At 41.4% G+C, this 16,506-nt stretch overlaps 1 protein-coding gene across 1 annotated transcript; it reads right to left on the bottom strand.

The window, feature by feature from the left end:
- Nucleotides 1-4,772: 4,772 nt before the first annotated feature.
- On the bottom strand, nucleotides 4,773-6,451 carry LOC136204052 (probable E3 ubiquitin-protein ligase RHY1A). The gene is made up of 3 exons (XM_065995241.1): nucleotides 6,061-6,451; nucleotides 5,860-5,981; nucleotides 4,773-5,145 (listed from the first exon to the last, which is right to left on the bottom strand). The coding sequence occupies exons 1-3, from the start codon at nucleotides 6,223-6,225 to the stop codon at nucleotides 4,872-4,874; spliced, it is 561 nt and encodes a 186-aa protein (XP_065851313.1). The 5' UTR covers nucleotides 6,226-6,451; the 3' UTR covers nucleotides 4,773-4,871.
- Nucleotides 6,452-16,506: the final 10,055 nt, after the last annotated feature.

Genomic DNA, 16,506 nt, shown 5'->3' with positions numbered 1-16,506 from the left:
GTTTTTCCCTCGTATATTTTACATCCAGTAGCATCAAATATAACTTTTCTCCCATTATCACATAGCTGAGCTACGCTGAGTAAGTTATATTTGAGTCCGCTGACTAGGGAGACTGACTCAATAGTAAGATTACCTCCGATGGTTCCTGACCCTACTATCTTACCCTTTTTGTTGTCTCCAAAACTTACGCTTCCTCCTCGTTTACGCTCAAATGTGATGAACTGAGTTTCATCACCAGTCATGTGCCTCGAGCATGCGCTGTCAATATACCACATCTTTAACTTCTCAGCACACCTCAGGCTTACCTGCATTGTAACTAGTTACTTTTAGGTACCCAATTCTTTTTGGGTCCTTGCTTGTTAGGTTCAACAGGTAAAGCATCATATTTTATTTTATGGCGGCATACATGGACAGTATGGCCATTCTTTCCACAGAAGTCACAACTGACCTTCCGTTTAGGATTTTTCACTGACTGGTCAGCACCCCAGTGCTGAGCGTGCCAGCACACCTTAGTGGTGTGTCCTTTCTTCCCACAGAAGTCACACTGGACATTCCGCTAGGGATTCCATCTCTGCTGACCAGTACTTCGGTACTGAGCATTCAGAGGAATATTCCTTTTGTTTTGAACCTTTAGTTGGCTCTGGATATTTGTGACGTCCTTTCTCAGTTTCTTTGAATCTGATTGGACTTCAGAGACAGACTCATGTATGATTTTCATGTTATCATGCAAAGTTGAGTTGTCCTGAAGAAGGTATCTGAGGTCACTTAGCTTGACCTTTTCAACCTCATCACAGCGCCTGCTGAGTGCTCTAATTTTCTTATTACACTTTTTGACAAGTGTATAGATATCACTCAGGGCATTACCCATTTCGTTTCTGAGCAGGGAAAGTGGTATTACCTCATTTGATTGCTCCTCATCGTCAGATGCAACGGAGGGGTCAGCATGCTCAGAGATACACGGCTCAGCAAGTTCGTCAGCCATGAAGCATATCTTCGCTGACTCGGTGGCCTCAGCTTCTTTTGATGAAGACTCATCACTGTCGCTCCATGTAGCCACCATTGCCTTTTTTCCGTTCTTCTTATCTTTCCTTTCTTATCTTTCCTCAGTGTGGGGCAGCTTGACTTTATATGGCCAGTTTGATGACATTCAAAGTATGTAATGGGCTTTGAGTTGTCTTTCTTGTATTTGTTGTCGCTGGACTCAGCTTTATACTTATCAAACTTTCTGTCAGGCTTCTTAGAATATTTGTCATTTTTCCTGAACAGCCTTTTCATCTTCCTTGTGAACATAGCCATCTCTTCATCATCTGTTGAGCTCCCATCAGTGGAGTCAGCTTTCATGACAAGAGATTTCTGCTTCTTGTCTTCAGACTTTTCCTTCACCTCGAAGTTTTTCATTGATATCTCATGGGTCAGCAACGAGCCGATGAGTTCGTCATATTTGTAGGTGGTTAAGTCCTGAGCTTCCTCAACAGCGGTCTTCTTTGCTTGCCAGTCTTTAGGAAGACTCCTGAGTATCTTTTTGACTTGTTCTTCCTCAGTGAAGATCTTCCCAAGTCTCTTGAGCTCATTGATGATGTTGGTAAACCTTGCACTCATGTCAGATATACCCTCATCATTGTTCATTTCAAACAGCTTATACAGTCTCATCTGCTGGTTCACCTTGGACTCCTTTACTTTATTGGTTCCCTCGTAGGTGACCTCCAGCTTCTTCCAGATCTCTTGCGCCGACTCACAACCTGAGATTTTATTATATTTTACAGCATCGAGCGCACAGTGAAGCATATTTATAGCCGAAGCATGATTTTGTAGCTTCTTGAGATCATCCTCTGTCCATTTGGCCTCAGCTTTAACAACTGTTTGGCCAGCCACAACTTCGACAGGTACAAATAGGCCTTGGACTATGGATAGCCAGGCACTCATGTTTGTAGCCTAAATGAAATTTTTTATCCTATTCTTCCAGAAGGTATAGTTAGACCCGAAGAATAGGGGAGGCCGAGTAATGGACATCCCCTCAGGTAAGATCTGAGTTGTTTGGTTTCCTGGGAGAAACCGAGTGCTGTTTTCGCCCATAGTGGGGATCAGCTCAAGGTGGTTAAACCTTTTACAGTGAGCTTTTAAGCTCTGATACCACTTATTGGTCCCTTATAACGTTACAAGTATAGTTCCAAGGGGGGGTTAGGAACTATTTAAAAATTTTAAGCTAGGGAAGACTTCTTTTTCGTGAGAAAAAGGTTTGGACAGCGGCGCTGAGTGAATAGCAAGATACTGGCTTAGTCAACTAGTGACTAGGTCAGTTTCTTTACTTGAGTCAGTAGATAGCACTTGGAGTCTATTCCTAGGCTCAGATATTCAATGCGCACAACTCAGCTTGACCTCTTTACTTGGTCAGTTTTTGTTTAAGCAAGCAATAAATATATAAAGGAGTTTAAGGTTAGAAATATGTTACTCAGCAGATTTATCCAGGTTCGGCCTCCAAGCCTACGTCCTGTCCCCGGAACACGTTCCGAGATTTCGAATTCTCTACTGAGCTCTTTAACGGTAGAGCATCAAACCTTTTACAATCTTAGAAACTGAGTATAACAAGAGTACCTTCCTCTATACCTCTACTCAATCCTAATCTCTCGCTGAGTACTATAACCGAGTACTCAGCCTCTCCTTTCTAATCTCTAGAAATGATAAGTGTTTGTCCTAAACAATGATTGCTAAGACACCTTAGATGATTGAATAATCACTCTAGACTTTTACACAAAAGATATGAAATTTAGTGTAAGATTGCTTTGCTTTTTGCTTGCAGAACTTTGCGTAGAAATTTGGTCAGCGTAATGGCTTGATCAAGTTCTGTGTGGAATGAAGCAACTGATGGCACTATTTATAGAGACGTCTGAGGTGTCGGTCATTTCGAATTTCGAAATAACCGTTGGAGGGAAACGGCTTCCTGTCGTTGTCATCCTGACTTGCTCAGAGCTCTCGGCCAATCAGATTTGAGTATCTTCTGTCCTCGGTCAGCTTTTGGTCAGCTCGGCAGAGTGTCTCTCCATTTATGGTAATGTCAACTAGACAGCATACTGTGTCTTCTGAACTTTACCCAAAGTGGAAATACTTTTTCTGGAAGTTGTTCTTAGTCAGCTGCTGTCTTGTACTGTTTGTCGAATCAACTCAGCAGCTTCGTCCCGAAGTTGTTCCCTGAAGGTCTTCTAGATCCTTCTTCCGCTGAGTTGCGTTTTGTCCATAACGACAATGTTTTGACATACGCGGGCCGAGTTGCCTTAATCTATTTGACTTGGACTTTGACTTCCGAATTGGGCTTAGACCTTTTAAACTTTGTATCTTATAAACAATTTAACTCAACATTGAACAAACACATTAGTAGTATAAATCAAAGCATTTAAACTTAGTGTGTTTAGAATATGTTTTCAATTATACTTAAACAATTTTGTCAAATCAAAATTATGTGGAAAGGTGTTTCAACAGTTGTTTCTCAACAACCCAATGTATATTGTTTCTCTTCATTTTTCATGTTTTTACTGATCGTGCGAACCCCAAAAACAGTGGCATTATTGTCTGAAAATATATTTTGGTTGGAATATCAGTTTCAGACATTTTTCCCCGACAGTGTCGATATCTGATCAATATCGACAGATATGACGATATTTGTTAAATTTCAGATATCGGATGGATATCGACAAATATCGACAGGATATCGACAAATATCGACAAATACAATATCGATAGATATCGACCAATACAATATCGATGGATATCGACAGGATATCGACAGAAATCGACAGATATCGACACTATCGGGGAAAAATATTTGAAACTGATATTCCAACCAAAGTGTATTTTCAGACAATAATGCCACTGTTTTTGGAGTTCGCACGATCAGTAAAAACATGAAAAATAAAGAGAAACAATATACATTGGATTGTTGAGAAACAACCTGCTAGATCTTAACGATGAATAGACTAAGCTTTAAATCTTTTCAATGAAACTAAAAACCAATGAAAAACTTATATGATTGTAGAAATTTTGTTGTATGAATTGTGGGTTGGATTGATTGTTGTAGTATTCGTAGTCGTTCTGTAGATTGTTCTGTTGTTTAGAGAGAGAGCACGAGAAAGAGAGAGAGAGGAGGAAAGACAAAGACACTGTTAAGGAAGAAGATGAGGATAAACTTGGAAGTTACTTGTTGAAATGTGTTAGTTTTGGTTAGTTTTTTAAAAGGACTTAGAAATGTAAACTAACCCCTTAAAAAGTGCTAATTTTGTAATTCTCTCTTAAAATTAAGAAAAAAAATGTAGTATAAAAAGTGTTTTTTTAACACACAGTAACCTCTGGTGGAGCTGGACTCTTGAATGTTGCTAGGTTTCACGACAGATTCTACACACACCCTTTTTCTTAGTTAATTCGGAGGTGTCAAGAACTGTGGGATAAATCGTAGAAGATTCGATTTATTCATACGTATAGAGAAGGTAAAAGCGTAACTGACTGGATAGCAAATTTCACAAGTAGTCTTCTTTAGAAGATCACGAATGTGACGAGCCTTCTACAGACACGTAGACATCTTAAACGATGATAAATGTGGGGTTCCTTGTTTTATGTTCCGGGCTGTTTCTTAAGCCTTCTTTTGTAACAAAAAAAAAAAAAAAAAAAGGTTTCCAACTAAGAAAGCATTAAATTTATCTGTATTTATGTTTTCTATATGCATGCTTTGTAATCATAGATAAGTAACATGAATTTTACATGTTGGAATGACATAAATGAGGAAATAAAAAGAAAAATTGGTTGTTATTACATTACTAGAATCTAAGTTCTTAGAAATTCTAGTACTCACAATATGTACAATACGTAGAATTGAAACATAAGGATTAGGCAAATTGAACAAAAAATTCCATTCTACAACAAGGACAATGAGCATTATTTTGTAGCCATGGAATCAAACATTTGCAATGGAACTTATGAGCACATGGCAAGTGGACCAGGGTATCATCTGTCTTGAACCTTTCCAGACAGATACTGCACTCTTCTTGTTCACTTGCTTTCCAGTTCAGCTTTGCCCAACTGAATTTTTTTCTAGACCCTGTTTGGATTTCACCCTTCGTTCTGTTTTTCCCATCTCCTCCAGATACTCTTGTGTTTTCCCTATTATACATCCATTTTTCAATTTAGTACATGGTATAAGTTACTAAAAACCTTATAAGTTGCACAACACTAGTATTCATGTGGACCTGAATCACCGTTAAATCTAAACTTAATTAGATTGTGAGTAAAATCATATTGTTTTAGACAATGTACAAAACAATAAAATTACAGTCCCAAAGTTTATCAAGTGACAAGATTGAAGACCTGGTTAACATAAATTGATACATTAGATGATGTTTCGTCAACCCTCACCCTTTTTCTTGCACTAGAAGTCCGGGATTCGTATATAATATTTATACAATCTTGACTCTCACCACCCATCATCGGATTCATCCAATCTATAAATTCTTGTTTCATAATTAGAATGGAAGCATGATGTGCCCTTTGAATATAAAGAGTTAATATCACAAATAATTATATGATGCGTCGATTTCTATTAGTAAAACATTTAATAGTTTCATTGATAAACATTGAGACTGAATTTATATTGTTTTCTACGTGCAATCTAAATTAATCATATAAGGAGATTTATGGCTGGATAAAGACTTTCTTTAACAATATACACAATAAAATTGACACCTTATATATGTAATTCATCCAATTTTCAAAACCTTACTATATAATTAGACCATTTATAACGGTAATAGTAAAGTTAGTATTTGACCGACAAAATTGGAAGTAATTTAGAAGTTGTAGGTGAAATGATGTACCTACCCTTTGGATGCAGCAGATGATTTCCTTTGTTGTGTTCTGAGGCGCTCATCTAATCTCTCCTTGGCCTGGCGTGCAGTTGCTCCTAGCTTCGAATTTTCATTATTTTCTTTCTTTACTATTCTCTGCTTTTTTGTTTATTTATTCAATTAGAAGAAATCCCCAAAACAAAAACAAAAGGAAGACAAGAAGATGGAGATTTACCAGAGAAGAGACAGAAGAATGAGAAATTTCATGGCTGCTTGTATACAAACAAAAAGAAGTCCTCCTTGTAGAACCACCGGATACACCGCCTCCAGGCGAATTATCACTGCTTAGATGAAAGCGTCTCCGGCGAGCACATTCAACACCAGGCAACATCCCGGCCATGCCTAATAAATTGATAAGTGATCTGGTGTATCCTGAATTATTATATAAAAATGAAAAACAAGAGAAGTGGGAGACAAAAGGCAATCACAGAGAGGGTATTATTTAATTTGATTTTGTGGGTATAAAAAAAGAGAAAGAAAGAAAGAAAGATGGGTCAATCTTTGTCCTAATTCAAACTAACTTGCACGAAATTACGTAGGATGAGAGAAAGAGGGAAGGAAACTTCCTTGAAACTTACAACATATTCATCCATAAGTATAATTATATGAGAGAAGTGAGAGATCAGACTGCACATGAGAACATGGATGGTCCACGTGACCAACCCAACCAAACCAAACTATGGAAATGGAATGAGGACAACCTTTTTACTATTTCTCGACTTTTTACCAACAAATTCTTATGCCCTCTCTCTGTCGTCTTTTTTGTCTCTACCTGTAAGTAAATTCTCACTTCCATTTAATGCCTATATTTGACTAACATTACAAATCAATTTACATTATCAAACTATGATGCTAATTATATAGAGAAATACAGTTAAAGGCTTAAAGCTATTCATTCATTTTTAGAAAAGGATCATTAATTACCTAAAATATCTTTAATTGGGGTTACATTCCGTTGTATAATTCTTATGTTTTTCGCACGTGATTGTCTTTTTCATTTTTCTTTTAAAGCTCATTTTTTTTTTGTGTTTATATTATATTCCTACCGTTTATTTATGGGAAAAGTATAAAAATAAACCTTTTGGTTATACTTGTTTTTTATCAGCACCCATGTGGTTTAAAAATTTACAAAATAGTACCTTGAGGTTCATTCCGTTAGCAAACACAGGCCAAATTGACTAACGGTGTTAAAAGTCAAAGGAAAAAGAGTTAATTTGGTCTTTATATTTATTTCTTTTATAATTTAACCCCTCATATTATCTAATTATTACAACCAAACCACAAAATTAAAAATGAAATACAATTACACTATCTCTCTCCTCTTTTCTCTCTTTTATATTTTTTTCTTCTTTCTCTGTCTAAAATCAATTGAATCAATAAAACAAACTCTTTCAAACTCTACATTTTATTAAAAAAAAAGTGTTGGTATTATTAATTAAATACAACCTCTCCCTTCTAGACTTTTCCTATTCATCTTCTTCGTCAATTTTATTCATGTTACTGTTCATCTTCTTCTCTCTCCACAATCAATTTCACCCCTTCAAGATTCGAATACACACCATTTTTTGAACGGGTTCCATGACAGAGTCAAGATCAATTTGTCGATACATATGCAATACAAAGGAAACAAATCCTTATAAGGAAACAAATAAATTGTCCAAAGCATCAATAGATCAATGGATAGAAGCTGAAGGGCAGAGCTTCAACCCACCAAGCGGAACTCTTGTTTTTCAGCTAGCATTTGCGCCCATAATGAAGATCCCGCAAAATGAAAGTCTGATAAAGCAGAACGAAGCAAAGCTTGGAAAAGTGCTCGACATTTACGAGAAAAGGCTCGGAGAGAGTCGATTCTTGGCTGGAGAAGATTTCTCTTTGGCAGATATATCGCACTTGCCTAACGCGCAGTATCTAGTTGCTGCAATAGATAGGAGAGAGCTCATCACTTCCAGGAAGAATGTTGGGAGATGGTGGAATGACATTTCTAGCAGGGTTTCATGGAAGAAGGTTGTTCAGATGCTGAAACCTGGTTCAAATTAATTCAATTTCTGGATTTTTCTCTTTCAAAATGAGTAACATCATTGTCAATTATGCTGGTTTTGCATGGATCTTGATGCTTCCGTCCCTGTGGGGGGCATCGTTGGGTTCGACGGGGGGAAGCTCCGATGCCAAAGTCAGTATAAAGTATGAAAGAGTAAACTAAATTGATAAAGTAGGGTTTCTAGGATTGTGTGTATGTGTATCTTGATAGCTCGAGATACAAGCTATATATAGTAGTGAAGTTGTAACCATTAGTAACTAGAAAGTCTCCATTAATGCTTTATTAATGGCGGTTACTGGTTTCCTTTAAGTATGCTTGTTAGCTTATTAATAGCTTATTAATGGTTTTTATTACGGGATCGGCTCAGCTGTTCCGCTGGCGGATTGAGAGGTTATGGCGATTCGCCACATAGGTTCGCACGCGGATCCCTCGTGGTGAGGTCTCGGTGATCCGCCTGTCGGATCCCCTTGCTTAATACGCCGTAAAATTCCAGTATCAGGCGATCAATACGTGGCCGTTCTAGGCGAATATCTCCTTTGATCCTTTGGATAATATCCCAATGTTATCAGAAGCCCCCCTAAAGTTCCTTTAAAGTCCATTAGGGCTTTTGAGCTTCTTCGCGCACCGTCATGATGACTTGCATTAATGGTCACTCTGTTCGATGCCAATCGACGGGTGACACGTGTCATGGGCGCGCCGCCCGAGGGGAGAGAAATCGTCTTCTTCCTTCCTCTCTTTCTCTTTCTTTTGCATTTGCATTCTTCTCCCATTTTCGTCGAGTTCCTTTGCCCAGAGTTCTTCCAGAGTTCGAAATCTTGCAGAGCTTTTAACTCACATGTCAGTGAATTTTTGCTTTGATTGCTGAATGTTTAGGAGTTCCTCTTCATCTTCTGGGTCTACTTTTGAGTTTTTTAATTTGACTACTTCTTCCGAAACCGTAGTTAGCTGGACTTCTTCCTCTTTGGAGAATTCTAATTCTTCCGAAGGTACTGTTAGTTGCGATTTAGCTGAGTTGCGTAACTCGGCGTGTAATAGCGGTCGAACTCGTTCAGGTAGGATTTGGAACCGTCCCATCGCCGTTGCTCGTCTTGCTCCGGCGATAGATTCTAGGTGGTTTTCGGGGATGGAGGCATCTTCTTCAGCCCCATCTAGGAAAAAGACGCCTCGTGCGGAGTCCACTTCCTCTCGTATGAGCACCGCGGATCTAGCGAGTCTGGCGGATCGTTTTCCTTGGATAAAAGAATATGAGACTATGTTGGCGGAAGCTCATCAGTGACCCGCCTGTCCGCCAACGGGGTATTTATCTGTATATAGTTGTCACGTAGAAAGAGGGTTCCGGCTTCCTTTTCCTAAGATGATGGCGGACATCTTAGCTTGCTTTGACATCACTGTCAGCCAGCTGCATCCAAATGGCTGGTTAGATGTAGCTCGGGATTGTTACTTAGCTTCAAATTTAGGGGTAGTTTGTAACATCGTGTCTTCCGAACTCTTCACGAACCGACGAAACGAAAAGCCGAGTCTTTTTACACATTTGCTAAGTTTGGAACCTATTCGCCGTTTAGCGGCAAGATGTCCAATGTCCATCTTTGGAATGAAAAGTTCTTCTATGTAAAGATAAAGGAGGGCGAATCTCTAGGCTTTCCGTCGGTTTGGGGTGCCAGGCCCTTGCATATGGCTGGAGACATGCGAATATTGACAGACAGTGATGAGCAAGTGGCGAATGTCATGAAAAGTGTCAAGGCGGAGGCTTGGACATACGCCGATGCCTTGGACTTCATGATGAATGGCATCCCTTTGATCCGCCGGGAAGGGAATGAGATCACTTGAACCTTGATTATTTTACGGTTCTTTTGTCAGGGGTTTGTCTAAGGCCAGTCACGCTCTTATAGAGATACGCAAGAAACAGAAGGAGGAGGCAGCTCGAAAGAAGGAGCAGGCAGCGGATCCCCAGAATGGCACAGGAAAGCGTCCCGCTGATACAATGGCTGATCTTCCTCTGCAGAAGAAGAAGAAGTCTGCAGTGTTCGGCGGACGAAAGTTTATGGCGGATGCCATGAGAGCCGCGATACCTGCTGTGGAGAAGGAACATGTAAGCTATTTTGATGTTTCTTCTTTCCACATTGTGAATCTAAGTTTCGACCTTCCAATCTTTGTGCAGATGGTCAAGCCTGATCTAGGCGGTTACTGGTCCGCCAAATATGGTGACGAGGGATCTTTGAGGAATGAGTCTGTCATTAATGACCTGGACAAAGCTCTTGGTCAATTAGGCGAGGTACGGAAGAGTCAAAACGAGATCCTAGGATCAGCCCATGTTCAGATGGGAAAAATGGAGCTTCTCACGGTAAATTCTTTCTATCCTTTTGCATTTTTGGATGAAAGAGTGATCTCCTTTGGGGGAGATTTTCGTTGTCGCGCTTTCGCTTGAATTGGGTTTTTGCATTGATAGGTATATACCCGTATGCGCGCCATGGAAGCGGATCTCCTTCAAGGAGTGGCGGATAAGGCAACCATAGAAAGGTTGGAGAAGGAGATCACCGTCGCTAATGAGAACGATGCGTCCGCTATTGCCCTAAAGGATGCTGAGATCCTTAAATTGAAGGCGCAAATTGATGCGGATGCTAAAGAACATGAAGCTGTTTTAGATGAAACGGAGATCCTGGCAGGGGAGCGAGCTTACTATTATGGCGAGTGGATCATGGCGTATGTCCAACTGGCGTATCCCGAGATTAATTTTACAGATTCGGAGTTCGTGGTTCCTGACGTGGATGTGGTCCTCAAGTATCGCAAAATCCCGGAAGTCAAGGACTATATCCGTGATTACATTCGCAAGGTGATGAATGGATCCGTCGAGGAAAGCAAACCCCTTATCGATCTTGAGCCAGAGGTCCTCGATAAAGTGCCTCCGAAGGCGGGTGACCAGAATATGGAGCTGATAACCGATGGTACCACTCCTCAAGGAGAGATTATTTCTGTAGAGAAAGAAGCCCCTTTGGAGGGCGCATCTAATGTAAAAGATGCTAAGGAGGATGCTCCTGTTAATGTTTAGTTTTGTAAAACTAAGTACAATTTTTAGTCCTTGCTATAACTATTTATGTTTACTTTATGCTTTGTGCAAGTAAATTTATAGATTTTAGGATTGATTTGAAGTAGGTGGCCAGCCATACTCCATTGTGTGAACCTTTGTGAAGGTTTAAAGCTGTTTTATTCCTTTAGATGAAGTTAAGCTGCCTTAGGGGATCAATTTGCTTCCTATCTTTGAGGTGAATCGATCCGCCCTTAGGACTTATGAACCCTTCTTTGGGAAGGATGCAAGAGAGTGTAAAGATCTCGCGTCCGAGAAATGTTTTAACTCTATCTCTAATGGTGATCATTTAAGGATTGATCCGCCCATGACATATAAGACCCGCTTGCTGCAAGAAAATACTTAAAAAAGAATATTGACAAGAGAACAATTGCCTTTTATTGATTGGTGATACGCTTTATTACAGCAAGCGGGTCTTATATGTGAGCCTCATTAAAACCTTTAATAAGAAAAACCTCATGGGAAAAAAAGTTTACTAAAGGAAAAAGAGTACTCAAGACCTTGTTTACATTCTATTTTCTGGCGAAATATTTGCGGAGATTTTGGAGATTCCATGTATGCGGCAGCGTATTTCCCTCCATGTCTTGAATTTTAAATGTGGCGAACCCAATCTTGTCGACTATTCTGTACGGACCTGTCCAGGTGAGTCCCAGCTTTCCTTTCCCTTCTTTAGATTGGATTTTGTCTGCTTTGCGGAGTACGAGGTCTCCCACATTCAAGTTTACAAGTTTGGCATTTTTGTCATGATAGGCTGTGATCCGCTGCTTGTAAGCCGCCATGCGTACGTATGCCTTTTCTCGCCTTTCCTCCACTTGATCAAGACTTTCTTTCAATCTTTGGCTGTTTTCATCTTCGTAATAAAATGCAACTCTGTCACTTGGGACTTGTATTTCAACTGGGATTACAGCTTCTACACCGTGAGAAAGGGCGAATGGCGTCTCGCCTGTGGCTGTTCTAGGAGTCGTGCGATACGCCCATAGGACGCTCGTTAACTGATCCGCCCATTTCTTATCATGCTCTCCCAATCTTTTCTTTATTCCTTTAACGATCGTCCGATTTGTAACTTCGGTCATACCGTTTGATTGAGGATAATAAACTGAGGTGAATCTGTTCAGAATGCCCAATGCTTCACAGAAAGTTTTGAACTCTGCACAGTTGAATTGCGTTCCATTATCAGTGATAATCGTATGAGGAACTCCATACCTTCCTACGATGTTATCCTTGACGAACTCCACCATTCGTTCAACATTGATAGAGGAGACAGCCTCCGCCTCTACCCATTTGGTGAAATGATCCACAGCCACTACAACATACTTCCTCTATCTTTTGGTAGGAGGAAATGGTCCAACGATGTCAATTCCCCAGACCGCAAAGGGTCGACCTTCGATGATGGGCCTTTGAAGGTGCTTAGCAGTGTGTGATTCATTTGCGTGAATCTGACAATTATGGCAAGACTCCACAAACTTTTGAGCATCGAGTTCCGCTGTAGGCCAATAAAATCCTGCTAACCTGGATTTCTTCAAAATGGAGGCAGATGCCTCATGGGCTCCACATGCGCCTTCATGCAACTCTTTGAGGATCTGTTGTCCCTCTTCCGGCACGATGCATTTCAGCCAGGGGTGGCTAAAAGACTTCCTGTATAGGCAATCATTTATCACGGAGAAATAGGCCGCCTTTCTTACGATCCGCCGAGCTTCTTCCTTGTCCAAAGGCAAAGCTCCATCTGTTAGATACTGGCGGATTGGTGACCTCCAATCATTCTCCACAGACATGAGTAAGGATACCGTCTCCGAGGCGAATGTCGGTGCTGTCTTAACCTCAAACGGGCATTGAAGATCCGCCCAATGCTCCTTGCTTGAAGCCATTTTGGCTAGGTGATCAGCCTCTGTGTTGGATCCTCGGGGTACATAGATCAATTCCCACTTGGTGTCTTTGGCTTCGAGGTGATTTAGCAGTTTCTTTACCTCTTCAACATATTTGGCAAGAATGTCATCTTTGACCTCGAAATTTTTGATCACCTGGTTGACCATTAATTTGGAGTCGCTGTAGATTACGATCCGCTCGGGAGTGATTTCCTTTAGCAGGCGTAGTCCCAATATTAAGGCCTCATACTCAGCTGCATTGTTGGTTGCGAGGAAATCCAATTTTGCTGCGTAGTGTAGCTTTATATATTGGGGACTTTTGATCACGATGCCTATACCTGCACCTTCTGCCGAAGAAGCTCCATCTGTGTACATTGTCCATTCTTCAACTTTGGATTTGGGGAGATTTATTCCCTCTTCAGTGAATTCATTCACAAAGTCTGCCAAGACTTGACTTTTCAGGGCTGATCGGCTTTCATAACGAACATCGAACTCTCCTAGGCGGATTGCCCATTCCATCAACCTTCCTGAAGTTTCTGGCTTTTGCAACACTTTCCTCATTGGTATACTTGTACGAACTATGACAGTATGAGCTTGAAAGTAAGGCCTGAGGCGTATTGACGTGGTGACGACGGCCATTGCCATTTTATCCAGTTTGGAATATCGGGTTTCAGCATCCTTTAATACTTTGCTCACGTAATAGATAGGATATTGCTGGCCCTCTTCTTCCCTTATCATGACCGTGCAAACGGCTTTATCTGTAAATGAGACATACATGTAGAGATTCTCACCTTTCAAGGGTCGACTCATTAGGGGTGGTTCCGTAAGAAACTGTTTGATCCCTTGGAAGGCTTTCTCACAATCCTCGCTCCATTCAAACGCCTTTTGCTTCTTGATTACTTCATAAAAGGGTTGGCATCGTCGGGCTGAACATGAGATAAACCTGCCCAAGGCTACGATACGCCCGTTAAGACGTTGTACTTCCCTAATATTCTGCGGCGCTTTCATCTCCAAGACTGCTTTGATCTTGTCAGGGTTTGGGCTTACTCCCTTCTGGCTAATCATGAATCCCAAGAACTTTCCATATGTTGCTCCAAAAGTACATTTCTCCGGGTTCAATTTAATGTTGTGGTGCCGAGTACGCCCAATACCTCCTTTATATCCTCCGCATGCTTCTCTACATTGGTACTTTTGATGATCATATCATCCACATAGACAGAAAAGTTATCACATTTGCTTCCGTCGAATATTTTGTTCATCATCCGCTGATAGGTTGCACCCGCGTTCTTAAGCCCAAAGGGCATGACTTTGAAGCAATAGGTGGCTTGGTGAGTCACGAATGAAGTTTTGATTCTATCCGAAGGCTCCATTGGGATCTAGTGATAACTCGACTTCACGTCGGTGAAGGAGTACATGGCGTGTCCCGCGGTTCCATCTACTAGGATATCAATACATGGCAGGGGGTAGTTGTCTTTGGGACAAGCTTTGTTGAGATCTATGAAGTCGATACACATGCGATATGATCCACCTGCTTTCTTGACTAGAACCACATTCGCCAGCCACTGTGTATAAAGTACCTCTTCGATGGCATCCGCTCGTTTGAGCTTGGTGATCTCCTCCTCTATCACCTTCTGCCTTTCAGGGCCATGGTTTCTCCGTTTTTGTGCCACCGGTACCGCGTCTTTGTCGATGTTGAGTTTTTGAGTGATCACATCTGGACTAATCCCGGGAAGAATCTCATCTTTCCACGCAAAGACATCTTTTGACTCATGAAGAACCTTAGTGATAGCTTCCTTAATTTCTCCCTTTAGCCCTTTAGCCATCCGTACCTGTTTTTCATCCGCCATGAGGTACATCTCTGTTTCACCTAAGGCCATTGTGACAAGTTCTTCCTCGTCTTCATCTTTAGACTGTGGGCGAATCATTAACGATGCCGAATACGTCTCCTGAGCCACTTTTTGGCTTCCTCTGATCATTACACCTCCCTTGGCCGTGGGGATGTAAAGAGTTAAGTGGCGTATGGAGATAAGGGCTGCAGCTTCAGAGATAAAGGGTCGACCAAGGATGATATTGTAAGCTAACTGGCCATCTAGGATGGAAAATTCCAGATCTCCTTTCCAAATTTGATCTTCATCTGCTAACTCACAATCTAATGTTACCTGGCCCTTTGTTTGGATGATGTGCCCTGTTACTCCCAGAATGTCCACTATGGTGGTTTCCACTTGGATTGGGTCGACCATGAGCTTGGCGAATGCTCCTCTTGTGATGACATTGCATGAACTTCCGGTATCAATCATCATTCCTTTCATCTCCCAGCCTTCCACCATCATAGTAATGACCAAGGCGTCCGCATGAGGAGAGATCTCCGGGCCGGCATCTGCAAAAGGGCGATTAAGTGATGCCATATCCAGAGCAGTGGTTTTTTCCTTTTTCAACATAGGTTGGTACCCAGGTCCGCCTGTTATCACATTGATGGTCCCTTTTGCCTTCTTCTTCTGATCATCCCTGAATCTATCACCATCTCCCTTCTTGCTATCATTTTGGACGAACCTGTCCAACTTTCCTCTTTCGATAAGCCTTTCTATCTCTTTGGCTAACTCCCAGCATGTGTCCGTGTCATGGCCATTCTTCCTGTGGTATTTGCAATAATTTTTAGGATTTTTCCCGGTGTTGGTGTACTCCCCCCCTTTTGGTTCGGGGTATGAAATGCTCCGCTTGTGCTGGCTGTTCTCAATCCACATTAACACTTCGCTTTTAGAGGCATTGACCGGCGTAAATGATGACACAAATGCCGATTTGTTCTTAGAGCCCCTTCGCCGACCTCTAGAGGATGAATCCTGGTGCTTGTCTTTCTCCTTATCTCGATGGCGAGATTCACCTCTGTCCTTCTTGGGTAGAGACAATGACTCTCTGCGGATGTCATCTACCTCCATGAAGTCCTTGCATCTTTCAATTAATTCTGCCATATTTCTGGGCTTCTTCCGAATTAAATCTTCCTGCAAGCTTTTACACGTGGTGTTTTTCGCTAGAGCTTCCGTTGTCATGGAGACATCCACATCGATAATTCGTATACACAATTTGTTGAAATTGTCTACATATTCTCGAAGGGGTTCATTCGCCTTCTGCTTTAATTCAAAAAGCTTCCGTGACTTGACCACTGGAGGGATACATCCAGCGAATTTAGCACAAAACTCCCTACTCAACTGATCCCATCTGTCTATCGATTCGGGAGGTAAAGATTAGAACCAATCATAAGCGGGGCCTCCTAATGTGGTGATAAACATCCGGCATAATACCGCCTCACTTGCACGGTTAAGGCTGAGCAACATTCTGTACTTTCTGGCATTGGCCTCGGGGTTGTTTGCACCCATGTACACCGGGATATTAGGTATTTTGAAATGCCTGTCTATTTCCTCAGCTTCGATTCATGCCGTAAAGGGCGAATCACGATTGGCGAATGGGTTATGTCTGGCATTCTCTTCATTTATGCGGAGCACCGCAGCTCTAACTCGATCATCAAAATTTTCTGGACCCGCCATGGTGCGTCCCCTACGTGGCGATCTACTCGGAGAAGATGAGGAGCTAGAGCTAGACAACGGATCTGATAGCGAACGCCCACCTCCACCACTGGGTCCCCCA

Source organism: Euphorbia lathyris, chromosome 8, assembly GCF_963576675.1.
Source record: "Euphorbia lathyris chromosome 8, ddEupLath1.1, whole genome shotgun sequence".
NCBI classification, from domain to species: Eukaryota; Viridiplantae; Streptophyta; class Magnoliopsida; order Malpighiales; family Euphorbiaceae; genus Euphorbia; species Euphorbia lathyris.
This window is presented reverse-complemented; position numbering and strand designations above follow the sequence as displayed.